The following is a 25,049-nucleotide window of genomic DNA, read 5'->3' on the forward strand; positions in this document are numbered from 1 at the left end:
TGTTTTATACAAATTATTTTCTTAATCTAAATCTATAATAAAAGTATTTAAGATTGTTATAATACAAGAAAACTACAATTTGAAGTAAAAAAATATTTAACGTATAGATCCTGGGCATCGCCCGGACTAAACACTAGTTCACAATTAATGGGTGTTAGTGTCCTAGTACACTAATTTAGGATATCAGAGTAACAAGTAATCCTTTAATGTTGCCAAATTTTTAGTCTGTTCTTTTAATCTTACCTCATTCTATTTTTGGCATATGCAAGTAATGCAACCACACCTTTACTCTTAAACCATCCCATTAACCCCACCATTTTTATCTGATATCATCATTTTTTCCCATAAAAAATTAATGAAGTAACATTACCTCTATGGACTAAAAAATAAGGGACAGAGTGATTACTTAATATGCGATGAAATAATTATGCAATGGAATCTAAGACATAAAATTGAATCTTTCCATTATTTGCACTTTTGCATCATTGTTCTACCATATAAAATGCACTTGTATTAAACTTTAATTAGAAAGGAGTAAGCACAATCGCACATGCATAATCCATGCACATATTACAACAGTTACAACTTTTGCTGCATCTTAGATTCGTAGCACATCTTATGTAACTTTAACTAATAACTTTCAAATAACAACTTAGCAAACTTTTTAATGCCTTATTACTAGTCTTTTAGGGCACCTTAATGATGTATAGTGACAGATTTTCCTAGAGAATGACCCTTGTTATTTGGAAACTGACCTTCTAAAGGAAAGAAAAAGGGGTAGAGCTCATATCTAACATAACAATTGCTATACAGCACCCTGCATCCCTTACTATTACTGCAATAACCTTCGAAATTTCGAATGGCTTGAGCCAAACATTGAGCACAAGACATAGGAGACAAGTCCCTTGTGCACTGGACCAAGGCGTATATGGTCTCAAAATCAGTCACTTTTTTATGATCTTTCCCAAGCCCTCCACTCGAAGGCTTAACCGCCTTTGAATCAATCCTATCGAACATATTTCCCAACTCTTGGTTGAAAACATCAGGATTTGTGACATTAGCTATGTTTTTATATAATATTCCATATGATAAATCCACATTACCAAAAAATTTATTTTGGCTATGCCTTAAGAAGCAATAGTCATACCAAATTCGGGCATCAGATTGGTTAGGGCAGAGTTTTCGGACTTGTTTGGCTGCATCTTGGATGCACTCCATACAGTCCTTTGAGTCTACATCACCTCGGCATTGAGCCAGGCCGTAGACAGTGTCCTTGCCATTGCCATACGAGGCCTCGACAAAGGTGGCGCCTTGAAGAGATTTGGTGACTATATCAGCTAACAAATGGTCTATGTTGGCTGATACTTGGCTGCTACTGCTTATGATGGTTTTTTTGTTGCAATATTCTCCTAGTTGAGAATTTTCAGCTAAGGAATATGTGAGGGACAATAATAGTAACACAACTATATGGAAAAAAGAAGCCATATGATGATAATTCTCTAATGATTTGTATGAATTGAATTGAAGTAATTAATTTGGTTAATTTCTTGAAACATTGGTGGGTTTATATAGTAAAGGTTAGTAAGGTATTGGTGTTGGATGTGGGGTATATGGTAGCAGACATTCTTGACGTACAAGTTATTAGTTACAATTCCAACACGTACATACTCTTATATAATGTACACATACCTGTATACTCGTATTTGTCTCGTTATATAAATAATCGTTAATAGCTGAGGTCGAGCCCAGCTACGTAGTTATGAAGTCGCTATCAAAATGAACATTTAATTACCTATAATAATATATGAACATTTTTTAATTGAACATGTTTTACATTAATATTGTATTTTACAATAATCCAACGATCATTTTCATGTCGTGTGATGTTTATTCTTATAAAAAAAAAATCATTTTCATGTCGTATAATGTTCATTCTTATAAATTAAATGTTCATGTCTTATAATCTTCATTCTAATAGAATAAATGTTCATTTTCTTTTTTAATTAATACAAATTTTTGTGTTTGTTCAATTGTATTAAATGTTCGTTTTTATAGCAAAGGATGTTCAATTAATTTTACATTAGTATTAATATTATAATGATAGACAATAGCATTTTAATTTGTTCATTATTAAAAACATATTGTTTTTTTTTAATTGGTATTAAATCATATAGTTTAGCGATTTGCGAGATATCCATTCAAGAGGATTGAACAAATCAAGTATTTCACTTGAAGTTTAAAAATATGTTGATGAATAAGCAATAACATTATATGTTCATTTTTATTTACAACTAAAATGTTCAATTATAATACGTATAATACTAGATGTACAATCTTTTTTTTTTTTATTCAGTTTCATAGTCTCTTTTACTCTTACTCCGTATATTATATATGTTCATTTTTATATATTGCAATGTTTAGAAATAAATGTTAATTTTTTCTAGTAAATGTTCTTTTTTTTTCAAGTAAATGTTCGTCATTTGTGTTGCGCAACTCCACCTAGAACTAGTTGGGCGTGACTCTAGAATTCGGCCTTTTTATTCCCGATTTTCACTATATCTATTAATTTTCAGAATTAACCAAACATTGTTTGAATACTAATATTGATAGGAATGTTTAGCTAAGTACAAGGAGATGATTATTCAAAAATAAAAAAAGTACAAGGAGTTGATTATTCGAAAAATGATTATTCAAAAAATAAAAAAATTCAATTGGAGTTGATTATTCATAAAAATAAAAAATTTACTACCTCTGATTTTTTTTTTGGTTGCAACTTTGGATTATTATTTGTGAGATATAAAACATTCCAAACTTGCAACTAAAATTAAAAATTGAAGGTAATACAAGAGGAGATGATGTAATTAAAAAAGAAAAGGATAAAAAATATAAGTGATGCAGTCCACATCGGATGCGATCAATATGGGTAAATGGCCTAATTGCCCACTTATTAACGGCGCCTACATTACAAATAATGCTGGTATAATATAAAACATGGAGTTGGCCAATTGAATTTTACCAAATTTAAGATGTTCACGAATGATTTTGCACCATTGTATTATGGTGTAACATCTAGATAGAAACAATAACCATGAAATAAGCAGCCATCTATTTAAAAGAGCTACGTAATTAGCCACTTCAAATTGTACCCAAATGTTGATTTATTTTAATGTGAATTTGTGATTGGAAGAAGATTTACTTTTTGTTGAAAATGGAGGTTATACATTACAATATCATACGGAGTAACAGTCTAACAATCAATAGTTTAGACTTAAGAATAATATAATTAAAGTGTTTGTTAACTCTAAAGGTTGACCACACCGATTAAGATATGACATGCATCTCCCTTTCAATGTCCAATTGTTCTCAATTATATAATCAAATGGTCTAGAAGATTGACAAGAGATTGAATAGTAATTGAAAACTCGGCTCAAATTAAAATTAGTCAGAGTTGAATATGTTTTAAATTATTATACTCATAATAAGTGGATGTGTTCTATTGAACTCATGTGCTTCAAATGTGGCTACGCCTCTGCAGCATGTGACTGAGCACCGAATTTCGGCAAGGCCGTAAATATTGTGAAAAAATATTTTAATTTTGAATAAATACATTATTAAGTCGATGATCCACAACTTCAAATAGATTGTCATCCCAAATTTTGAATGAATTGCTAAATGCAAACCCATCCTCCCTGCATCGTATCCTTTGATTTAATATTTACACTTATGATTAAATTTATCTCTTAGTTTTTGTAAGACTTGTATTGAATTGATGAGTAGTTTTGTCTTTTACTCTTTTAGTAGGTAAGGTAGGAAATAAAGTACGTAAATCGAAATATATATACTCCGTATTACATAACTTAACCATATATAAGTACAAAGGAAATGAGACAACTTTAATCTAACAAATTAAATCAAAAGAGAAATTTCGCATCTACATGCATGGTGCAAATCAATATACCCTAACTGATTTTCTTTGAGGATGAATTACATATGTTTGTGGTCCTCCATCTCCCATCTAATACCTATTTTCTTAAAATAAATTGTGCACTCTCTTTATGTTGCAATAATATTATGAAATCGAAGTATATTACAAAATAATGATATATAATGTCATAAATTTTAAATTCACAATAATACAAATGTAAGAAGATTTCACATGACAATGTTTGATGAAAGCATATCTTAATCTTCTATCATAATTTGATACACAAAAATTCAACCGAAGGAAATTTTATTATTATAATTCAATAATCAATACATTATACATAACACATCTTGTAAAGCCTGAAAAACCCTTAATTACTTTCAATTCAATCACAATTTATTTTAAAAAAAAAAAAAAACATTTTTATTGTCTGCTTATTTCCTTCTGTAATTCCACAGTACTACTGTAACAATTAGGGGCACCTTAATGATGATTAGGGACTAATTTCCTTGTATAATGACCCTTATTTTTTGAATTTTGACCTTCTAAAGGAAAGAAAAAGGGGTAGAGTTCATATCTAACATAACAACTACTATACAAAACTCTGCAACCAATACTATTACTGCAGAATCCCTCAAAATTCTGAATTGCTTGAGCCAAACATTGTCCACAAGACAGAGGAGATAAGTCCCTTGTGCACTGAACCAAAGCATATAAGGTCTCAAAATTTGTCAACTTCTTCTGATCTTTCCCTAGCCCTCCACTCGAAGGCTTGACCGCCTTTGAATCAATCTTATCGAATATGTTCCCTAACTCTTTGTTGAACATAACAGGATTTGTTACATTTTCTGTGTTTTTATATAATATGCCTGGAAAGGTATCTACATTACCAAAGAATTTATCCTGACTATGCCTTAGGAAGCAATAGTCATACCAAATTCGGGCATCAGATTGGGTAGGACAGAGTTTTCGGACCTGTTTGGCTGCGTCTTGGATGCAGTCCAAACAGTCCTTTGAACTTAAATCACCCCTGCATTGAGCTAGGCCATAGATTGTGTCCTTGTTGTTGCCATACGAGGCCTCGACAAAGGTGTCACCTTGCAGAAATTTGGTGATTATATCAGCTAACAAGTGGTCTATGTTAGCTGATATTTGGCTACTACTGCTTATGACAGTGTTTGGATTGCAGTATTCTGTGGGATTATCAGCTGAAGAATATGTGATTGACAATAAAAGTAACAAAACTATATGGAAAAATGAAGCCATGTTATAATAATGTTAAGTAATTTGGTTAGTTTGTAATTTGGATAATTTCTTGCAAAATTGGTGTGTTTATATAGTAGAGGAGTAGAGGGTAGCTAGCTTATCGGTGATGTATGTGGGGGTAAATTGCAGCAGACATTCTTGACATTGAACTAGAATATCCTATAATGTTAGGGAAAACCCCCAACTTTAAGGCAACTGGATTTTGGATTCAATATTATTTATCTTAAACTGAAGTTGGAAAAAGAAAAAAAAAATAGATTTAGCAATATTATGACGTGTTGACGTTTCAATTTATATGTGATTTGATTCTTGATTGGTTATAATGTTATATTCCTCAAAGAGACAAAGACAAATCGTAATGTAGTAATACGTAAACAAATATTAATAACCACTTTAATTTGCAGTCCTCTGTGACTTGGTAAATTTTTGTACATTTGTACAAATTCGTATTTTAATTCCTTTAACGAGTTTTTTTTTTTTTTTTACACCAACAAACTTAAGCTTATAGATGTAACCTCATAATAACTATTCAAACTTATTATGATCGTTATATTTCATATTTTAGCAAAAATTAATGTTGTCTAACGTCAATACACACACCTTAGCTTCCTAATATAATAATGTACGAAATACTATTTAAAAATGTAAGTAATGCAGTCCACATTGGATGCAATTCTGGTAATACATATTGCCCACTTATTAATGGAAATGCTAGTACGTACTTTATAAAGCATGTAGCTGACCACTTAAAATTTTAACCAAATCAAAAGGTTGACTAATAATGTTATTGAATTGCTAATATTGCATCAATGTATTTATGTATCAGAAAACAATAGCTGTGAAACCAATTTCATTTATTTAGTCACAAAGGCATTACACGGAGAGTGTGGGATAGATTAAGTGGTTAAAGCTTTCCTCCCGCTTCCAAAAGATCTTGGGATCGATTCTCACCCCGTCTTTTGGCTCTCTAAACACCAAAAAGACAAAGACATTACACAAATGAATAAATGACCGAAACGAGGAAGAGGGGATTCGAACTTGCAACCCCAAAATTAAAGTAACAATATACACGAAACCCGCTCTTTACCATTAGTCCTTTAGACCTACTTGATTAATAAACCAATTTAATTAATTGCGGATAAATATAGAACCATATACATTTTAAGTTTATAATACATGCATTAATTGATTGCAGCCTAACTAGATAATAAGAAGGGTTACGTAATTAGTCACATCAATTCAGACGCAAATTTTGATCTATTTTATTGTGATTGAAAGAATATTCTAAATTTGTTGAAAATGGAAGCTTAAATTAACATTACAATACATAACATTATGATAACAACTAACAAGCTAACAATCAACATATTAGGATATCTTTAAAAAGTGTTGGCTACTGATATTATATTTAAGTTGACCACCACAACGACTAAGACAATTATGATTTTTTCTAATTCCTGAAGTATTTATTATTCAATATATAGTCTAGAAGATTAAGGTAGCTAAAAATCTAGATTGTTTTGAAGTGGTCAAGTGGATATGTATAAGGGTTTGGACGAAGATGTTAATCATTTTATACATATACATCTAAAAGTGAAGTCAAAATAATAATTAAAATAAATACAATGTATAAACATTGTAAATATACATATTTAAATAAGTTTTTTTTTTTTTTTTTTTTTTTTTTTTTTTTTTTTTTTTTTTTGTCTATTGTACATGGACTAAAGTTAAAAAAAGTTCTCTTTGATTCAAAAGATGGATACTACTATTATACAATAATACCTACTCTGTACAAGTATATAAATATATGATAGTGTTTAATGTATAATCATGATTCTTGATTTGTAATGGCTACCCAATTAATCTTTGATCTCGAGTTTTAGCTTAGGTAAAATAAAAGAGATCTTTATTCATATAAAAAAATAAAAAATAAAATTAAAATAAAATAAAATAAAATATTAAAATATGTAATAAATAAATAAGAAAAAGACACAATCAAGTAAACACCTTGTAGGCTTGAACAAGAGTGTCATCCCAAATTTAATGGTTTTTGACTTTAAGCCACTCTTTGTAGGGTTAGAGATTTAACATAATAGGGGTAGGCGTTATTTGTTTTGGCTCTTCCACCATCTACTTGAGAAATCCTCTTTGATTAGAAAGAGGAAAAAAATATATATATACATACATACTTCATTATTAAAGGAAATATCTGTTGGTTCAAAATCAGATTGAAATCCACTTATTTCCATCCCTTTAGTTACTCTCCAATCCACACACAAAGATAGTCGTGGGCTATGTTGAGACGTGTCTTCGTGTTGAGCTTGTATGCCTTCGCCTGACTAGGCCTAATTCATAATTGATCTCATGGAACCTACATGTCATGCCAAAATCTTTTAAAGTACTATCCAAACATGACCTAAGCCCATGACACGGAAATGGATCTGGACTCGACCCGGATCCGTGGATCCAGATCCGTTTTTCACGGATCTGAGTCTTCAAATTTTAGACCCGACGGATCTGGGTCCTGTTGACAAAAACGGATCTGGATTTGGGTCTGGGCCCTAGACCCGGATCCAGATCCGTGAACCCGTTTTTTTATTTTTCCTATTAAAAAAAACTAAAATTGTTTGTTTCTTTATTAAAAATGTTGATAATGTTAGTAATGATAAAGATTAACCCTTTCAAGAGATGAATTTTAGATGCTCATATTATATACATTATCGTTGTTTTTTCACTAGCTCATATGTAACAACGTATTTTTTTTTTGTTGTTTTTAATTTTAATTCAAAATATGAGTGTATAAGTTGGTTAATTTGGGGTTGAACTTAATAACCAACAACGTATGTTTGAAATAAATTTTTTGACCCGAAAATTACATTTTTTGCAAAAAATTAGGCAAAATATATTGGACTCGTTTTGGACCCGGATCCGGGTCTTCATTTTCTAGACCCGACGGATCCGGGTCGGATCTGGATCCTACATACAAAAACGCATCTGGATCCGGGTCCATCCGGACCCGCCTAGATCCGACCCGTTGCCATCCCTAGTCATGTTGTGTTTGCTTTACCTAAGTCAATCTTAACATGTTTTACCACATCTAGCCACATAGCCACATTATGCCATGCTCATACCGTGACAATGTGACATGCCATGTTTTTATGTTCATATTGTGCCACCAACTAGCCTTATACTCCGTAACTATGTTACTCGAACTCTTTCATTTACCTCACGTGTCCGTGTCGACACGACTCGTGTCGGACACCGACACTTGGACACTTCATTTTTAACTAAAAACACAATTTTTTTTAAGAAAATGCGCGAGTCCGATACTTGGACACTCGTGTCTAATTGGACACTTCATCTGAGTCCAAGTAACATAGCTCCGTAACATCTTCAGCTGTAATTTAATCAACCACATTAGTCAACCATATAACATACGTCGTATTCGATTATAATTTAATCATAAGAGCCACCCCCACGTCCCAATGTCCCCCTTTGCTCCCTAGTCTAATGCAAGAATTAGGACACAAAGTTGTGGCCATATGACCATACCTATCCCCTTTGATTATTGTCTAAGCCTTACACTCTAACATTCACTACTTCCACCCGCTAATCGCGCAGTCTTCTCTGCCACCACTTTGCCTCACTCCAAAGCTAAAACCCTCCTCCCTTTCCCCCCTTTTCTTCTCCTTCAATTCCCTTAAATCCCAACACACCCTTTTCTCCAATCTCTCTCAATCAATCAAATGGGGGAAGAAGAAGAAGGAACAGGGGAAGAATACCTATTCAAAATAGTAGTAATTGGGGATTCAGCAGTTGGAAAATCTAATTTACTATCAAGATTTGCAAGAAATGAATTTGATCATAACACAAAAGCAACAATTGGGGTTGAATTTCAGACAGTTTGTGTTGAAATTAATGGGAAAGAAGTAAAAGCTCAGATCTGGGATACTGCTGGTCAAGAAAGATTTAGAGCTGTTACTTCTGCTTATTATAGAGGTGCTGTTGGTGCTCTTGTTGTGTATGATATCAGCCGCAAAACTACTTTTGAGAGTGTTAGTCGTTGGCTTGATGAACTCAATAGTATGCCCCACTTATCTTGCTTCCTTTAAATTTTTTAAAGCTTGTTACTTGTTTTGCTTCTTTTTGTCAATTGGGTTTTGTTTAATGTTTATCTTTTAAGTTGTTTTGTTCTGATTAATTTTATTGTTCGTATTCGAGTTACTCCTAGTATTACCAATTGGTTTTAGGACGGACCTTGTGTGTGGTGCTTGTATGTGGTCCGACTCTCCTACATTGATGGGTGTAGCCTAGTGCCCGAGACTCGTTTGATGAATTAGGCAGTGAGTCTTAGGTTTGTTCATTTCTTGTTCATTTCACGCTTTCGTTAATAATTGAATTTTGGAGTGATGGAATTATGCTTTTCCTTTTCTGAATTGGATGTTAAAAGTTGCTAAAAATGGAAATTTTGGATCTTTATGGTCTTCCTTGATTCAATGTTGTTAGTGTAATTTGTGCATGTATAATGCTGTAAGATGCTGCGGTTATTGTACCGGATTTTGTGTCCTTGGAAGTTAAGAATTTGATTCTTAGTAAAAGCTTATTTGACTTTATGTAGCATAGTGTGCTACATTGGAGTTATTCTGAATTTAGGTGTTTGAGTGTCATATGTGATTTCTAGATAAGTTTGTTATAACCTCTATACTAACACTGTTCAAAAATATGAAGTATAAGGTGTCTTAAAACAGCAAAAAAGGTGTCTTGGTCAGAAATTGGTATTATTGTCTTTTGGGGTGATGTTGCTTATGAAATTACAATAATTATATTAGTTGCAACAAAGGAATATTTTATATCTCATAGATAATACCCTTTGTTGCAATTAATATTTAACGAAGGAAGAAGATTTTTTTTTTTCTTGACTAATACACTATGCCAAATTGTCTAAGTATAAGTACAGTCCTCACTTCCTCACGAACATTTACAACAGTGAAATCATTTTCAACTCTGAGTCTCCAACCTCCTGAATTAGTCTGTCTGCCATGACGTTGAGTTACAATTTCTATTGTACAACCACCATGCTACATGGCTACTCTCTTCCCTCTATTTTAGAGACTAGTGGATTGTATTATGACATTCTGACGACAAGGTGCTAAGCAACAGAAGAGCAATTGACAGTAACAAATCAAGAAGTTGCAATTTGTACTTCTATAATTCAACTAGTTGTAGTTAGAATTTTACAAACTCGGTATCTTGTTTGGAAATCCTCACATATAGATGTATATTTCACTCTCTGCTTACCTATACTATATATTTTGAAGGTTGGGATAATTAAGTTTTTTTAAGAAACTTTTGAAAGGAAATTCGTCATGCATAGAAAATGGATTTTGTCATGTAATCTTCTTCACTTGGCTTGTTGAAACAATAGAACCAGGAGATTTCACTTCCTTTGCCTATTGCTTATGCTAACCCTTTTGAAATTCTTGTCTTTATGCCTTGTTTCTTTGTATGAGATAGTCACTTTGTGACTTAGTTTCTTTGAGTTGACATATGCTTAGCTTCCTGTAAAACTGATTTGCTGGTGCCCCTTTCCTTTGTGTTGGATTGTGGGACTTAAGTCTTTTATAGTACACTCACTTGAGTTTTAGAAGATTTGATTGAGAAATAAGTATGGAACCGACTATCCAAAGATGAGACATCAAGCATTTTCTGTAGTAAGAGGAAATGGATCTTATGCTTTTACGTGATGTTTAACTGAATTATTATTGGTTTACTTTTCTTGCAGCTCATTGTGATACTGCAGTGGCAAGATTATTGGTTGGTAACAAGTGTGATTTAGAAAATATTCGAGAAGTGAGTGTGGATGAAGCCAAAAGTGTTGCTGAGTCTGAAGGATTATTTTTTATAGAGACGTCAGCTCTGGATTCAACTAATGTCAGAACGGCATTTGAGATAGCAATCAAAGAAATCTACAACAATATCAGCAGGAAACTATTAAATTCAGATTCATACAAGGCTGAGTTGTCTGTCAATCGAGTAAGCCTAACCAAAGATGGTGCAGATTCAAATCGAAGTCGTCTGGGCTCTTGCTGTTCTAGTTGAGATTTGCCAAATTTTGCGGTGATGTTCAATGAATTTTTAATTGTCTGGTTGGATTTTCAAGTTGTGTCAAAGGGCATCATCAAGCCTATTGACTATCTAAGAATTATGAGATTTAATACAATTGCACAGAAACCCTCTGCTTAGAGCTATTTAAATTTATCGAAATCTGTTACCTTTAGGTTATGAACTTTCAGCTGCATTTAACATAAATCTATTCACCATTATTGTTTGTTGAGATTATTTGGTATAATTATGTCACTATTCAAAATTCTTTTACCTGCTAGAAAAGTACTAGTATTACAATTAATCTTAACATAAAAAAAGTGACCTAATATTCTGAAAGTAGACATCTCTGCAACTCTGGTGCAAGTAGACTGTGAAAAATAGGAGAACCGGTGCATCTTTGAGAACTGGCCGACTGAGAAGAATCCGAATGAATAAGGGAACAAGATCAAACCAGAACCCTACACAACTAGACCATGGAAGAAAAAGATTTAGAATGGTAGTTCCACTTCCACTAGTTTGCACCTGACAGGTTTTACAATTCACATTACGTGCATGGATGTTAAAAAGACTTGAGGAATATGATAGATAGTTCAGATTGCATTTGGCTTGTGTGAGTCAGTATAAGGATGAATGGATGATGAATCATTTGATTTGGTTTTGGGTTAGTCAGCCTGTTTTGAGTAAGCTCGTTTGGGTCTTTCATTTTACAATAATACAAGTTATAGTCATGATTTTGAGCTGAGGCCAGGACATGTTGGTCCCCAAACATTAGACGTGAGAGGCACCAAGCTCTGCTCTTTAGCTTCATAGTCACACAATGACACAAATGGCGCCTACAAAGGAGCTGGTGAGTTTTTGCGGTAGATTATGTAAGACCTATCTGATTAAGGCATTAAATGCTAAAACCAATGAATAAATGGGAGGCAATGTATATACGGAACCACACTAATACAGACTTACTAATTTTAGCAATAAATCAACTATGTACAATAATGTTACATACATATATCAATATTTATTAGGCTGGGTATTGCTCAGAAAGATGTCATGGTTTTCTCAAAGCAGATGCAGCGCCCATCACAACAGCCATTACGACCCCAAGACCAGCACCCAGAGATGCACCAACGGTTGCTGCAGACATTGAGTTGGCCTTGTCCTGCATATCTTTCTTCCCAGCAATCCCCTTATCTTGTGAGAGCTCTTCTAAGAGTTTATCCTTAGCAAATTCCTTCAACCATAAAGGCATAAATAATAGGATTAGACCTCAATAACATACTTCGTATGACAGATAAGAAAATCTGACTTTTACAAGCTGGTATTTATAATTTCAGTCACGTCTGCTACGACAAATATAAATTATTGTGCCCCCAACAGAAGACAGATTTCACAGGAGAAAGATTTCCATGGGCAGAATGAACTTTTATTTCATTTTGTTTTGTTTGTTAATCAGTGTTTGAATCTATACTCAACAAAACATTATGACATATATAAGTTCCAACTCTTATATATTTATTGAGTTTTTAGAAAATGGATGATCACAAAATGACTTTTAAATTCGTACCTCAAAGGATAACTCCTCTTTTCTTCGGAGTTCACGATGAACAAGCTGACAAAAGGAATCCACACCCTCCACAGGAAGAATAGTGGCTTTCCGCTGGAAAGGTTTCCGCACAAAATTTAATGGGCCAAGAACAAGACCTTGTGGAACCATTCCTCTATTAGTGTCTTCTCTAGCAACAACACTGGACAAAGAGGCATAAGAACTGCCTGCTGTGTGAATAACATAGGGGCAAGAGTTTAATATCTCTGTGTTGCCAGGAGATGCCTGATATGCCTTCAACACAGCATCAATTGCCTCTCTTTGCTGGTGTGCACTCCCGGAAAATTTATTAGTTATCGCAAGAACCCAAGGTATACCAAGGGCTTTAGCCTCATCCAGTAAAAAACAGAGGGCAGGTCGTCGTTGCAACACATTGGAATCACTGTATCTAGGTATTTGATGAGCAAGGTTATGAACAAGCACAAGCAAATCAATCTTCCTGCTAAGATCTCGAATACCCGTCCATAATTCATCTCTAAAACGAGAAGCCTCAGTACTCAACTCCTAAAGAAGGAAAGAACAAATTGATTATAAAACAGCTCCTACTGGGAAACACAGGCTAGATTAAATTTCACCCAAAAAAATTATGAGAGAGAGAGGTAAGCAGATAAAAGTAAAGGTAGAAATATTGAAGAGATTGAAAACAGCCAGAATACAATCATATATATAAGAACAAATACTGTAGTATATTTTAACAATATACTTCGTATAAATAGTAACCAACAATAAAGTTACAAATTATTTAAAAAAAAAATCAAAAACTTCTAAAAAGCAAGCTAATAAGTCCCTAGGTACACACTTAAAAGTCTCAAACAAACTAATTTCATAAATTTGCATTACGAGATTGTGAAACTGACTTCCTAGAGAAGCGCACCTGTAAATTTATTCCGGCTGAGTCCATGTAATACAAACCACCAGCAATTCCTTCTTGAATATCTGCTTCGGGCTGCATACTCTCACCATCAGTTGAAGTTGATTGTCTACCTTTATTCAAAATAGCCTTGAAAAGAGATGTTTTACCAGCACCCTGACATCACAGATCATGCTACATGTAAGGAAACAACCTAATTTCAAAATATCAAGCTATGTTAATTAAGGAATATTTCACCAAGTACCTCAAGACCAACTAATCGCACTCTGCGAGTCCTAACATCAACCTCTTTGGAAACAGTGGTGAAGTCGGTGGTACAGTATATATAAAAATTATTTAACCCAGGAGAATGGGAAGATTTACTTTTAGATAATGCTCCTAACATTTGTTGTGCCTTTAGATTAATGGATTCGGAATCAATGGAAGGGAAAACTGTGAACGCATCTGGAACAATCTGATGCTTTGGAGGACTTTTTAATGGAGCTCCAACAAGCACTCTCATCTTATCCAATTCAGGCTGTGTTTCATCTGAGTAAGTTGGTGAAGGAGGATGAGTATCAACTGTTGTAAAACACCTAGAAAATGAAACAGAAATATAAAAACCAGCACAAACATGATACACAGCAACTGTTGTTAAGGTACCAGCAGCACCATTTGTACACTTTCCAGCATACATTAAAAAATTTAATATGATAAATCTCAATTCCTCAGATAAAATGTACACCACCTTATGCAGTTGATAAATATTTTCAAGAATTAGTGACTAAAGGATCCATCTTGTGATGATTAAAAAGCCTCCAAATAGCGGTAAATCAAACACTAATCAGAAGGCAAGCAAAGCAAAGAAGAGAATATACCAGTTACCATTTATTTGTGCCTGAACTTTACACAAATGGAGCCCAGAACCCGAGATGTCAACTTTTAAGGGATCTGAATTTTTTTCTCCAGGAGTGCCAGTCCATCCAAGTGGAACAATTGAAGTAGCAGTACGAATTGATGGAGACTCAACAATATGCCCAAGCTCAACTGTTCCAGCAATTGATAGCCCAAGCCATTGGTGTAGATGAGGAAACTGCTGAAGCTGCTCAATTCCCAGAAAAGATGCAGGACCGTCACTCATGCACAAATCATAGATCCTGTTAGGGGAGATACAGATTACTGAGAATCTATGATGAACATGTTTAGCAACTTCCTAATTAAAAAGCATCATAAATAGTTTGGTAGAGCCAATGGTTTGCATTCATTGACTCACCATCCTGCCACTGCCAGAGACATGTGGTCCATCCTTATTTCACAGAAGTAACACAGAAAATGGAGATATAAAGATTGCAACAGCACTAAAAAGATGTTTGATTCATATTTAGTTCACGTATACGAATTAGAATAACTGATACAAGAAACCCAACCTCAAAAAATAAAACCCAAAAACTCCTCTGTTTTCTATCCCATTCCCCTGTTTTCCTTCCCTCCTAAAATCCTCTCTCTGACCTCATCCACCCTCCCTACCAGCCTCCCTTACACAAGCCCTGCCACTCTCTGAGCTCCACCTCCCTCCATCACTCTTCCTCTCCCTCATACATTTTGCACGTCAGGACGACAACCTTTGGTGGATGTTTTGACAATAAAACAACTTAAGATCTAAAATTTTAATGATTAAAATTATACACTACTGCCAGAGATCAAACACAGTTGATAATATATAAATATCTAAGTTTACATATTTGTTTTTTCTTGTGCAAATGGAGTGGTTATAGCGTAACATGGAATATAGGTTCAATTTTCACTCATATTAAAGAGAATGAGTGAGGTGTAGCAGAGGAGGAAAAAAAGGACAAAGAAGAATCGAAAAAAAAAAAGGGCAGTGACAGCCAAAGAGGAATGATGGTGATATGGGCAGTGAGGAAGGGAAGGAAAGTGATGGTGAGGAGTGAAGGGTGCCCAAACACCTAAAATAAATGCAAGATTCCAGAAAAGAAAATCCAACTTGACTTTAGAACAAGTAGCAATGACGTCAATTTATAAAAAAATAATTTTAAAAAAAAAAAGAAAAGAAAAATTGTCATTACATGAAAGCTGAGTGATAAGTAAGCAAAAGCTAGGAAAATACTTCCTCTACTTCTATTTAGTTGACACATTTCTTTAGTCACGTTTGTCAATGCACAAACAACCATTATTATATTTAATTACCGATAAGCAATAATAATAAAAATTTATATTTTGAAAATTTATATCGTAACGAATCTAATAAAATCCTGCATGACTATATTTCATTACATATAAATCACAAAACACAGTCAAGCGAAAGAGTGTGGATAGTGTTAAAGTTAAAAGGTATCGACTAAAAAAATGGAGGTAGTGTAGAAATAGTTAGAAAATAAGTATTAAAAAAATGTAATCAAGCAAAAGCTTAGGAATAGTAATAAATAAATAAAAGAGTAAGAAAATGCTTCAGCACCTTCTTTAGCAAAAAAAAATAAAAAATAAATAAATAAATAAAATAAAATAAAATAAAATAAATGCTTCAGCATTTACCTCAAATATTTCACATTCAAACAATTCACTTAGCACTTTCTTCTAGATTAAGATTTCCAATAGTTCATTCAAAACTATGAAACACTTCCTCCGTTTTCATTTAGTTGACACGTTCAATTTAGGCACGAATATTAAGGAGAGGAGAGAGAGTGAGAGAGAATGATAAAGCAAATGGGGTACACTTAAAAAGCAAGGCATAAAACTTACTTAAAAAGGAAACGTGTCAACTAAAAAAAACTTCCTAAAAAGGAATACGTGTCAATTAATAAAAAACGGAGGTAAGTAGTATTTATTTATAATACCACCACAAAAGTATTTATCTAGCAATTCGCACAAGGACCAGCAATTTTGAAATTTGCCTTGAATAGTACAAGCTTTGAGCCCTTTGCATTTTGCAATCATTAAACTTGATACTTCTATTTCTAACAGTCCAATGATGGCCATGGGCCTAAAATTACACATGAGACAATCCAAGAATCCCTACAACTTCTCCACTTTCCAACATAAATGCCACCTCAGTCTCCTAAAGCCCCTCCTACTTGATATTCAACCCCTTACCAGATGAATAAGAGTAACTAGGCAAGCTAGGAAAAATGCAAGCCCATATATTGCAAGCATAAAACAAAAGAGAGAAGTGCATGACAGGAAAAGGTTCAACTTAGCTTGAAATAAGAAAACATTGTGATTAAATTAGAGCTCATAATAAGAGGCGATAACAAAAGAGAGAAGTGCATGACAGGAAAAGGTTCAACTTAGCTTGAAATGAGAAAACATTGTGATTAAATTAGAGCTCATAATAAGAGGCGATAACTTATCAGATCCCAATTTTGAAGAAGATTTCAAATGAAGAACATGAAGTGAATAAGGGAGTTTAACTGTTTACGAGAAAACATTAAAACAGTACTCGTATTACAGTAGAAGAGTGATTACATGAGTGGTAAGTTTCCTTTTGGGTTTCCAAACTGATGTAATATACTATGTTTTTAATGTCATTAATCATTAGTTTATGAAATAATTTTTCCAAGTAAGCATCTCCAATGAGATCTCAAGTAATTGAAAGTAAGAAACTGTCCATCATCACTTTTTAAAAGTTTATCAAGTAACAACCATTAATGCAAGATATGGAAAATAAAATGCATATCCATCTGCACTGGTTGAAACAAAGCAGGGAAAGAGAAGTATAAAACAAATAAATTCTTGGCAAAGGGTTACACCTTTGGGAGGCTAAAAGCTAATTGAAAAGTGCATGGAAGAAAGAGACCCCCCCCCCCCAACCCCCTCTCTTCTCTAAGACTTTCACTCAAAATAAAGAGGGGGGAACAAAGAGCACTAGAGAAAGGGAACACAAGGTTAGTACAATAAAATACAGAGCACGGATGAGACCAGAAATGAGCCTATAGCAAAGCTATGATAGCAGTACAAGGCACCAACAAAGAATGCACAACATACCTCTGAAATCTTGACCTATAAGATCTCATTGAATGCGATTGTAAAAGATCCTTCAATTCAGCAATCATAGATTTGACCTGAAAATGTCTTTGCCAGAAAAAAGCAAGAAACTGAGAAGTTTTGAAATACAGACGAAAGTTCCATTATTTATAATAATCAACACCTTCCACAAATTAAAAAAAAATCACATTATGGCCCCATGAAATAAAACACATCATCACGCCATTGCAATATCATAGCATATGCCCGTACAGTAATTTTGTGCATAGAAAATTATGACAAAAGATTTACAGATCTAGACCATAACTTCCAAAGATTTTCTCATGTAACATAGACCACGTAATCAAGTCTATGGAACCAGGTTGTCTTATGGCTTATACTCACAGTACGCAAGTGGTGAGCAAACCGGATATCCAGTCAAAATTTTAGAAACCGGACGTAGAATTGGTTAGGGACTAGATCCTAAAATTTGAAACCAGAATTGAAACTAGTTGAACCGGCTCCTAGGATTTAGGAATTGGAACCGCCATATGCAATTCTAATTCTGGTTCTGAGTACCCAATTATGTATATAATTCTTGAAATATAATAAAATTAATATTATTCCGGTATATTTTCATTTTTTAGCAACTAATACTTATACTTTTATATACATTAGGCTATTTTAATTTTTTTGTTTTTTATGGTTTATGTTGGGTAACAGGGAACCCAACCGGTTTTGGCTCCAAAGAATTGAGAAATAGAAATAGAACTTGTGGCAACCAATTCGTTAATTGATTTCCCGGAATTGGAACCACCGGATTCAATTCTGGTTTTGGTTCCAATTCTGGGTACCCAGAATTGGTGCTCACCCTACTTACGCATACAATCATACTTAAAAAATACTATACTCGAAGCCCAGAATAGTAGCACAAAGTGGATAATTTAATATAACTTTTAGAACTTTGAAACAAATTTTTCAATAAAATCTTCAGATGATATCGTATATTTAAAATAATAAAACTAAACCATACCGATGTCAACTTTGAGTACTCTGCATCTGATAGAGATTCCGCTGAAGATGCCCCCAACAAGTACAGCTGTTTCAAAAAAAAAGACATGTTGAAGTGATGAACACTTTCTTCTCGCAGTCAAATGAAGAATAAACCAGATAAACTTAAGCAGTTACCTCGCCGAAAGGCACATATGACGGTAAAGAAGGCATTCTGCCCCATGCTCTTCCATCTCCTTCATTGTTGCCACTTTTCTCAGGTACCTTTCTGACAACATCTGAAGCTGTCACCTTCAAATCATTTTCAGATATTGGCTTAAGAGAAACACCATCACAACCTTCTTCAATCTCTAATGATTGTGGTGCAGCTACATTATCAGATGTTGTAGGATCATAATTAGCCACAGTGGGTACTTTATCAGAAGCTTCTGCACCTTTTTTTCCAGTTAAATGTCTTCTAATACCTTCTAAAGGAACAAGGCGAGACAATCTCCAAAATGGGGTCTGAACAGGACCAACACCAAGAACCAACTGCTCTCCTTCATTCTCTTTCTGTTTTTCGCCTTGCTTCTCTCTCAGCTTTCCAAATTCTAATATCACCCCACCATTCCCTTGATCACCAGTTGACGATGAAGCAGCAGCACCACCACCATCAACTGATGGAGTCTGCGCATTATTATAATGATCAAAATACGCTGGGGATAAAAATCGAGGTATCAAGTCTTCTGGAATACAATAAGTCTTAAAATAATGGTGCCATCCTTTTCGATCAACAAAACTGGATAATGAACCAAAAAAAAAACATATTGTCACGTAAAATCGTGTCATAGAAAATCCATTTTAATATGTAAATAATGATGAGTGATCAACTAAATAACAAAACTAACTCTCTGAGAGCTGCATTCCCGACAGGGGGCTGGGAGAATGTAATACATCTGACTTGAAACTTTTCATTGTCTTTCAATGGAGAAGACACGGCAATAGCTCTCAAAATGGCTAGTGTGGCCAGTGCTGCAACCTATGATCAAAGCAAGACAGCACAATTGATAAATGCAATGATTTGCACTCGGCAAGGAAAACAAACAAGATGAAGCAAAATTTCCGAGTACACTCACAGCTCCACCAAGAGAATGCCCACACAAGACAAGTTTGCGCTTCTTCTTCTGAGCGAGCCTGTACAACTCAAAGGCCGGTATCCCTTTAGCCCGAGACATGAAACCCTGTAATTAAATTATTTCAAAAGATAATTGATAATGAAAGCATAAAAAACAATTTCATATGCACTATAACAAGATTTAGGCATTCAAGACTATGAACTCTAATCAAACAACAAAGCTATACACTGTCGTCATACTCTATGAGCGGCAGGTCTCAGCTTGTGTTTCAATTGCTTAGGTTTAGTTTCCGTCTTTGCATGAGAATCTACATTTCCTTTTCGTCCATTGGACATATCTGACTCAGCAATATCAGTTTCTTCCATAACCTCCATGTCATTCTCGTGAAATAAAGCTCCTTGAAATATATTAGCATCGGCCATCACATCTCTATTGTTCAAGGACATCATGTGAATCAGAAAATTGTGGAAGAAGCATGCAAAATAAATTTAAATAAAGAGTCTAAATGACATACTTGTACTCCCTTGTCCCGACGAAAGAAGCAAATAAAGTGTCACCTGCTTCTGCCAACAGGTATCTGTATTTTTTATTTTAAAAAAACAAAATCAAATCAAAAAGAACCCATGAGAAAACAAATAGCTCACTGGATTACACATATCCTTAAACAAGTCCTATTCTACAGTATTAGGAAAATAACGGTCCCCATTATTTAGGAACATAATGAATAATTTGTGTGTACCAAGGAACCTTAATATATAAAATAAAATTAAAAAAAAAAAATAATGCACAATTTAAAATGAAGACAATGTTCCCTTGGCTAACAATCTTAACATGTAAAAGATGAAAACTTTCATGCCCATTGAACATAAAATTAAAACAAAGCCATTATGATGTCACAATAGTAACCGCAACCACAACCTCAATTCATTTCTATACAGCCAAACACATTGGAACTTGATCAGAACTTTCATGATGAACAGAGTGTAGGTGAGATAAGCCAAAATGCAAACTTTACTTCATTAAAACTATTGAAAAATAGAATGTATAAGCATGTTATAGTTCATACTTTACAACATTATCCATGTTATAGTTTGATTAAAAATAAATAAAAAATTACTATATGCTTTTCCAACATAACAAAAACTAAACAGGGAAGATAAGCCGTTATGTAGTAATTCAAGCCAGAACAGATAATTTGAACTAATAAGGATCTGTAACAGACACTAACAAGATAAGACAGTGAATTTGAACTCCTAAATTTAAGATATGATCATTCCCAATTCTAGCCAGCACGCAGATGAGTCCAGCAGATAAGACTTCAAGGACATCCTATCCAATTTAAAAAATTTAGTGCTGAGCAGATAAGAATAGCTTAACCCGGTTGTGATCAATGTATAAAACAGCCCAAGGCGCTGATGCGATGAAGGTCCTGCTGAGCCTAGGTGCGCTTTGGTGCGCCTCTTTGAAGTGAGGTACACAATATAAACCTTGATTATGTGCTCCTCAAGCGCCTTAGGCGCGACTCATTGAATGTGCCTTGCATAGAGCGAAAAAGGCGCTCTACCCTAATCGCCTAGTGCCTAGGCATGCCTTATACTACCTCTGTTAATTTTTATGTGCAACTTTGGGGTATTATTTGTGAGATATAAAATATTCCAAAGTTGCACATAAAAATTAACGGAGGTAGTATACAGGATATGATGACTAATGATCTTAGCTAGCGTAACTTTTTGCCGTATAACTTCACAATGTGATGCTAAGGAAACAAATTTGATATGCTACAATGGTCGATCAAGAAGTGAAATATCATGTACAATGACATGCCCTACACCTTTGTAGGCAAATTAGAATTATTGCTTCTCCACAAAATCAAATGACAAAAATTAGGTACTAAAAAACCAGACTAGCAGATTGCAGAGAAGCCTTGACATAATACTCCCTTCGCTTTTTTTAAGTGACACAATTTTCTTAAACCTCCATTTCTGTAAGTAGCACACTTTCCCTTTTTGGAAATAGTCAAAATACAACTATTTTTAATTATTACTCTCTCTTTTGGTCCCCATATTACAAACTTCCTCTGTTTTTAATACTTGCAACACTTCTTTTTTCACGCTTGCCAATTATCTTTTTTAATTGTCAATATCTTGAATTACCAATGCGTAAAAATTATAAAAGTTTAATATTATGAAAGTACAAATCGAGACCAGCCTAACAATATTCTACATGACAATATCTAAACTGACCTATAAATCACCAAAACTAGTCAAAGTGAGATATGTGAATAGTGTAAAAGTCTTGCAAGTAAAAAGCACGGAGAAAGTTTTAATTAATTTTTCTTTCCTCATGGTCCCACTATTACATTATTATTTCACTCATCCCACATTCTAGGATTTAATTCTCCAAAAAAACCACCCTACTTGTACACCCTATATATTTCTCCTCAAACTCAGCGCGGAAGCGAATGTGTCAGTCAGAAAAATAGAGGGAGTAATTGTTACTTTTAAAAGAAGCAAATGAATGCAAAACCGATTCAGAGGTCAATGGTGGGATGTCAAGGCATATAAAGCATGACAGGCCATCTACATTCATCAGGTAAAATCACATTTATTTTTGAAGAAATGTTCTCTACTGTTAGTCCAGAAACCAGAGGTTAATTAAGACAAAGAGACTAACTGATACCAAATGGTGACATGGCTACAAGCTGCTATTGCCTGAAGCTTAAATATTTTAGGAAAAAGTAATGCAAAAATCAAAAGTAACATAAGCAAGTAAGTCTTGCATTCATGTACCAGTAAATTCCATAATTGAATAACGAATACACGTTAAAAACTTCAGCCACACAAAAGATACCTATGAGGAACATGATCAAGAGATGGTTGAACACGCTCCAAACAAATGACTTCCCCTCCAAAGTCAGCTTTGAACTTGTTTACTGCTCGAATTAGCTCCGTTGCAGGCCTCTATATGATCAAAAATAGCAACAAGCATTTAATATCTGAGCTAAATGCAAAAAAAATAAGCACATACACTACTGATACACACTATTTGATTGTACTAGCTAAGTGTACTTAAAAGCCTAAGGGTATATTCGGTAAAATATAGGTGTGAAGGTACTGTAGCTGTGAAGATAGCTGTATGTAGCTGTTAGCTGCCAACAAGCTGTTAGCTGTGAAGATAAATAATTTAGATATGAGGGTTCGGTAAAGTAGCGGTTGACTAGCTGTTACATATAAAAATCAACATTTTATTTTTAAAACTGTAGATTAAATTTTCAACAACTACCTCAAAAGCTACCTCTAATTTCAAAAGCTAATCTTTCTAACTTTTCATAAAAGCTACTTTCACCACTAAAAGCTACCCTAACCACTATTTTGCCAAACACTTACATTTTTTGTCAACTAGTTATTTGACTTGGTCAAACCACTAAAAGCTACTCAAAAGCTAGCGCCGAACACGCCCTAAATCTCTCATTTCAACTCAGCACGAATTATAGCAAAACCACACCGAAATCTCCTAATACATAATATACACGACGACATTCGTACAACACAACATAAAGCTATAAGTGCCTTTTATACCTCTCCGCAATCATCATATCATACATTATTATTATAATAAAAATTAAAAAAAAAAAAAAAAAAAAAAAAAAAAAAAAAACGAAAAAGAAAAAGAAAGAAAGAAACACCCGCATTATTAACAAATTCAGCTCATGGTATTAACAAAATCATTGAAATTACACAGCATTCAATTAATATAAGAATCTCATCCTTCTGAATAACAATTGGACTAATTAGTTCAATCATCAGAAAACAAACAAATTTCCAGAAATTCCAGCAATTTTCCGAATTCAACTCAAACCAATCAATTAAACACAAAACAAAAACAATCAAAAACTTCAAAATTCAGAATTAACCTTGTAAACACACTCAGAAAGAACCATGCAACAAAGAATATCCTGCAAATCAGAAACAGATTCAGCCTTAACAGCACGACAAAGATCTTGAAGTTGCTTCTTCCTTCTCTCATACTCTTCTTGAAGCTTCCTACGTTGTTCTCGATCAGTCGACCATGGCGGCCACTTCACTCCAACCCAACCTCGAAACTGCGGCAATGGCGGAAGTTGAAGTTTCGGGAACTTTGAAGTTTGATCTTTGATCCAACCCTCTAATTTGCGTTGTAATCCTTCTACATTCATCGCTGATCATTGAAAATTTTCGATTGTTTGGTAGAAATCCCTAACCCTAATTTTCAATTTGAAATTGAATTGGTAATTCGAAGAAGATATAATTTGTTGTGAGAAAATTTTGTGGATTAGATATGAAAAGGGGAAATGAGAAAAAGTACATACTGAGGAATCGAACTCCCGCGATTAAGGAATGTAATTGAATCGATGATTGTAGAATTTTTGGAGTTTTTTTGTTGCGAATTTTGTCTTTTTTAAAATGAAAGATAAGTTTTGAAAGAGATGTGTGGCCCATTAATTTGTTTTGGATTGGCCCATTAATTTGTTTTGGATTGGCCCATTAACTTGCTAAAATTCGATTGAAAGTTTGAAACTCTATGGTGTCCACAACATGATCTTAATAGAATTTTAATGATATGGTAGGTGATACAAATAATAAAATTTAAAAATTATTAATAAAATTTTCAATAAAATCTTTCTAACTTCTAAGTAGGTTATTGAAGTGTTGATAGTAAATTTCATTTTGAATTTACTGATGCTTATTGAGAGTTTGACCTGCGACTATACATTGTTATTAACCTTATTGCAATACATCATATCCTTAAACGATAATGTGGTGTGTCACATAGAAAATTTTGTGAATGAATAATAAGTTATGTCTCATAAATTTGACATTATTTGATGGCAAACATTATTATAAAATCGAAGGTTATTCATTATCTCTTACTTAGTACATGTAGGAGTAGGTATTCAAAATTTAATTTACTTTTTTTACTTTTACAGCTTATTGATCATTTGTTTGACATAAAATTACATAACTATGAAATATTTCAATCCTTTAAAAGTAATAAATTGATTAATTTGGTTTTCTTTAATAAAAGTTGAAAGTCCTAATAATTAGTGATTCTCATAACTCATAAGAAATACCCACCTTATATAACGAAACAAATATATATTTACCATTCTCACAAAAGCAACTTCAATCTCGAAAATTGAAATTTTTGTAACATGTG

General features: G+C 33.7%; 4 protein-coding genes across 5 annotated transcripts; 1 reads left to right on the plus strand and 3 right to left on the minus strand.

The window, feature by feature from the left end:
• Window positions 1-491: 491 nt before the first annotated feature.
• On the minus strand, window positions 492-1,561 carry LOC110715613 (cysteine-rich repeat secretory protein 55-like). Its single transcript, XM_021894201.1, has one exon. It carries the CDS (start codon window positions 1,483-1,485, stop codon window positions 697-699), a length of 789 nt encoding a protein of 262 aa, XP_021749893.1. The 5' UTR covers window positions 1,486-1,561; the 3' UTR covers window positions 492-696.
• A 2,579-nt stretch (window positions 1,562-4,140) lies between these two features.
• LOC110715579 (cysteine-rich repeat secretory protein 55-like) lies at window positions 4,141-5,366 on the minus strand. The gene has a single exon (XM_021894166.1). The coding sequence runs from the start codon at window positions 5,189-5,191 to the stop codon at window positions 4,409-4,411; it is 783 nt and encodes a 260-aa protein (XP_021749858.1). The 5' UTR covers window positions 5,192-5,366; the 3' UTR covers window positions 4,141-4,408.
• Window positions 5,367-8,698: 3,332 nt separating this feature from the next.
• On the plus strand, window positions 8,699-11,525 carry LOC110715515 (ras-related protein RABA5e-like). The gene is made up of 2 exons (XM_021894095.1): window positions 8,699-9,274; window positions 10,974-11,525. Exons 1-2 carry the CDS (start codon window positions 8,938-8,940, stop codon window positions 11,288-11,290), a joined length of 654 nt encoding a protein of 217 aa, XP_021749787.1. The 5' UTR covers window positions 8,699-8,937; the 3' UTR covers window positions 11,291-11,525.
• Window positions 11,526-12,180: 655 nt separating this feature from the next.
• Window positions 12,181-24,310, minus strand: LOC110715671. Of its 2 annotated transcripts, XM_021894266.1 has the most exons (15): window positions 23,767-24,310; window positions 22,704-22,813; window positions 20,368-20,430; window positions 20,093-20,282; window positions 19,854-19,958; window positions 19,626-19,756; window positions 19,203-19,516; window positions 18,916-19,106; window positions 18,761-18,826; window positions 17,749-17,825; window positions 14,625-14,903; window positions 14,012-14,342; window positions 13,771-13,923; window positions 12,858-13,400; window positions 12,181-12,524 (listed from the first exon to the last, which is right to left on the minus strand). In XM_021894266.1, exons 1-15 carry the CDS (start codon window positions 24,046-24,048, stop codon window positions 12,342-12,344), a joined length of 3,018 nt encoding a protein of 1,005 aa, XP_021749958.1. In that variant the 5' UTR covers window positions 24,049-24,310; the 3' UTR covers window positions 12,181-12,341. The 2 variants fall into 2 exon arrangements, with proteins under 2 accessions (XP_021749958.1, XP_021749957.1); XM_021894265.1 differs by having other exon boundaries at window positions 18,916-19,516.
• Window positions 24,311-25,049: the final 739 nt, after the last annotated feature.

This window comes from Chenopodium quinoa, unplaced genomic scaffold (assembly GCF_001683475.1).
Source record: "Chenopodium quinoa cultivar QQ74 unplaced genomic scaffold, ASM168347v1, whole genome shotgun sequence".
Lineage (NCBI taxonomy): Eukaryota > Viridiplantae > Streptophyta > Magnoliopsida > Caryophyllales > Amaranthaceae > Chenopodium > Chenopodium quinoa.

Coding starts and splice junctions, on each gene's coding strand:
- LOC110715613 (XM_021894201.1), bottom strand. CDS start 1,485: ATGGCTTCTTTTTTCCATATAGTTGTGTTACTATTATTGTCCCTCACA.
- LOC110715579 (XM_021894166.1), bottom strand. CDS start 5,191: ATGGCTTCATTTTTCCATATAGTTTTGTTACTTTTATTGTCAATCACA.
- LOC110715515 (XM_021894095.1), top strand. CDS start 8,938: ATGGGGGAAGAAGAAGAAGGAACAGGGGAAGAATACCTATTCAAAATA. Junction 9,275..10,973: donor TTGGCTTGATGAACTCAATA/GTATGCCCCACT, acceptor CTTTTCTTGCAG/CTCATTGTGATACTGCAGTG.
- LOC110715671 (XM_021894265.1), bottom strand. CDS start 24,048: ATGAATGTAGAAGGATTACAACGCAAATTAGAGGGTTGGATCAAAGAT. Junction 13,924..14,011: donor TGCGATTAGTTGGTCTTGAG/GTACTTGGTGAA, acceptor CTGTGATGTCAG/GGTGCTGGTAAAACATCTCT. Junction 12,525..12,857: donor AAGAGGAGTTATCCTTTGAG/GTACGAATTTAA, acceptor TTATGGTTGAAG/GAATTTGCTAAGGATAAACT.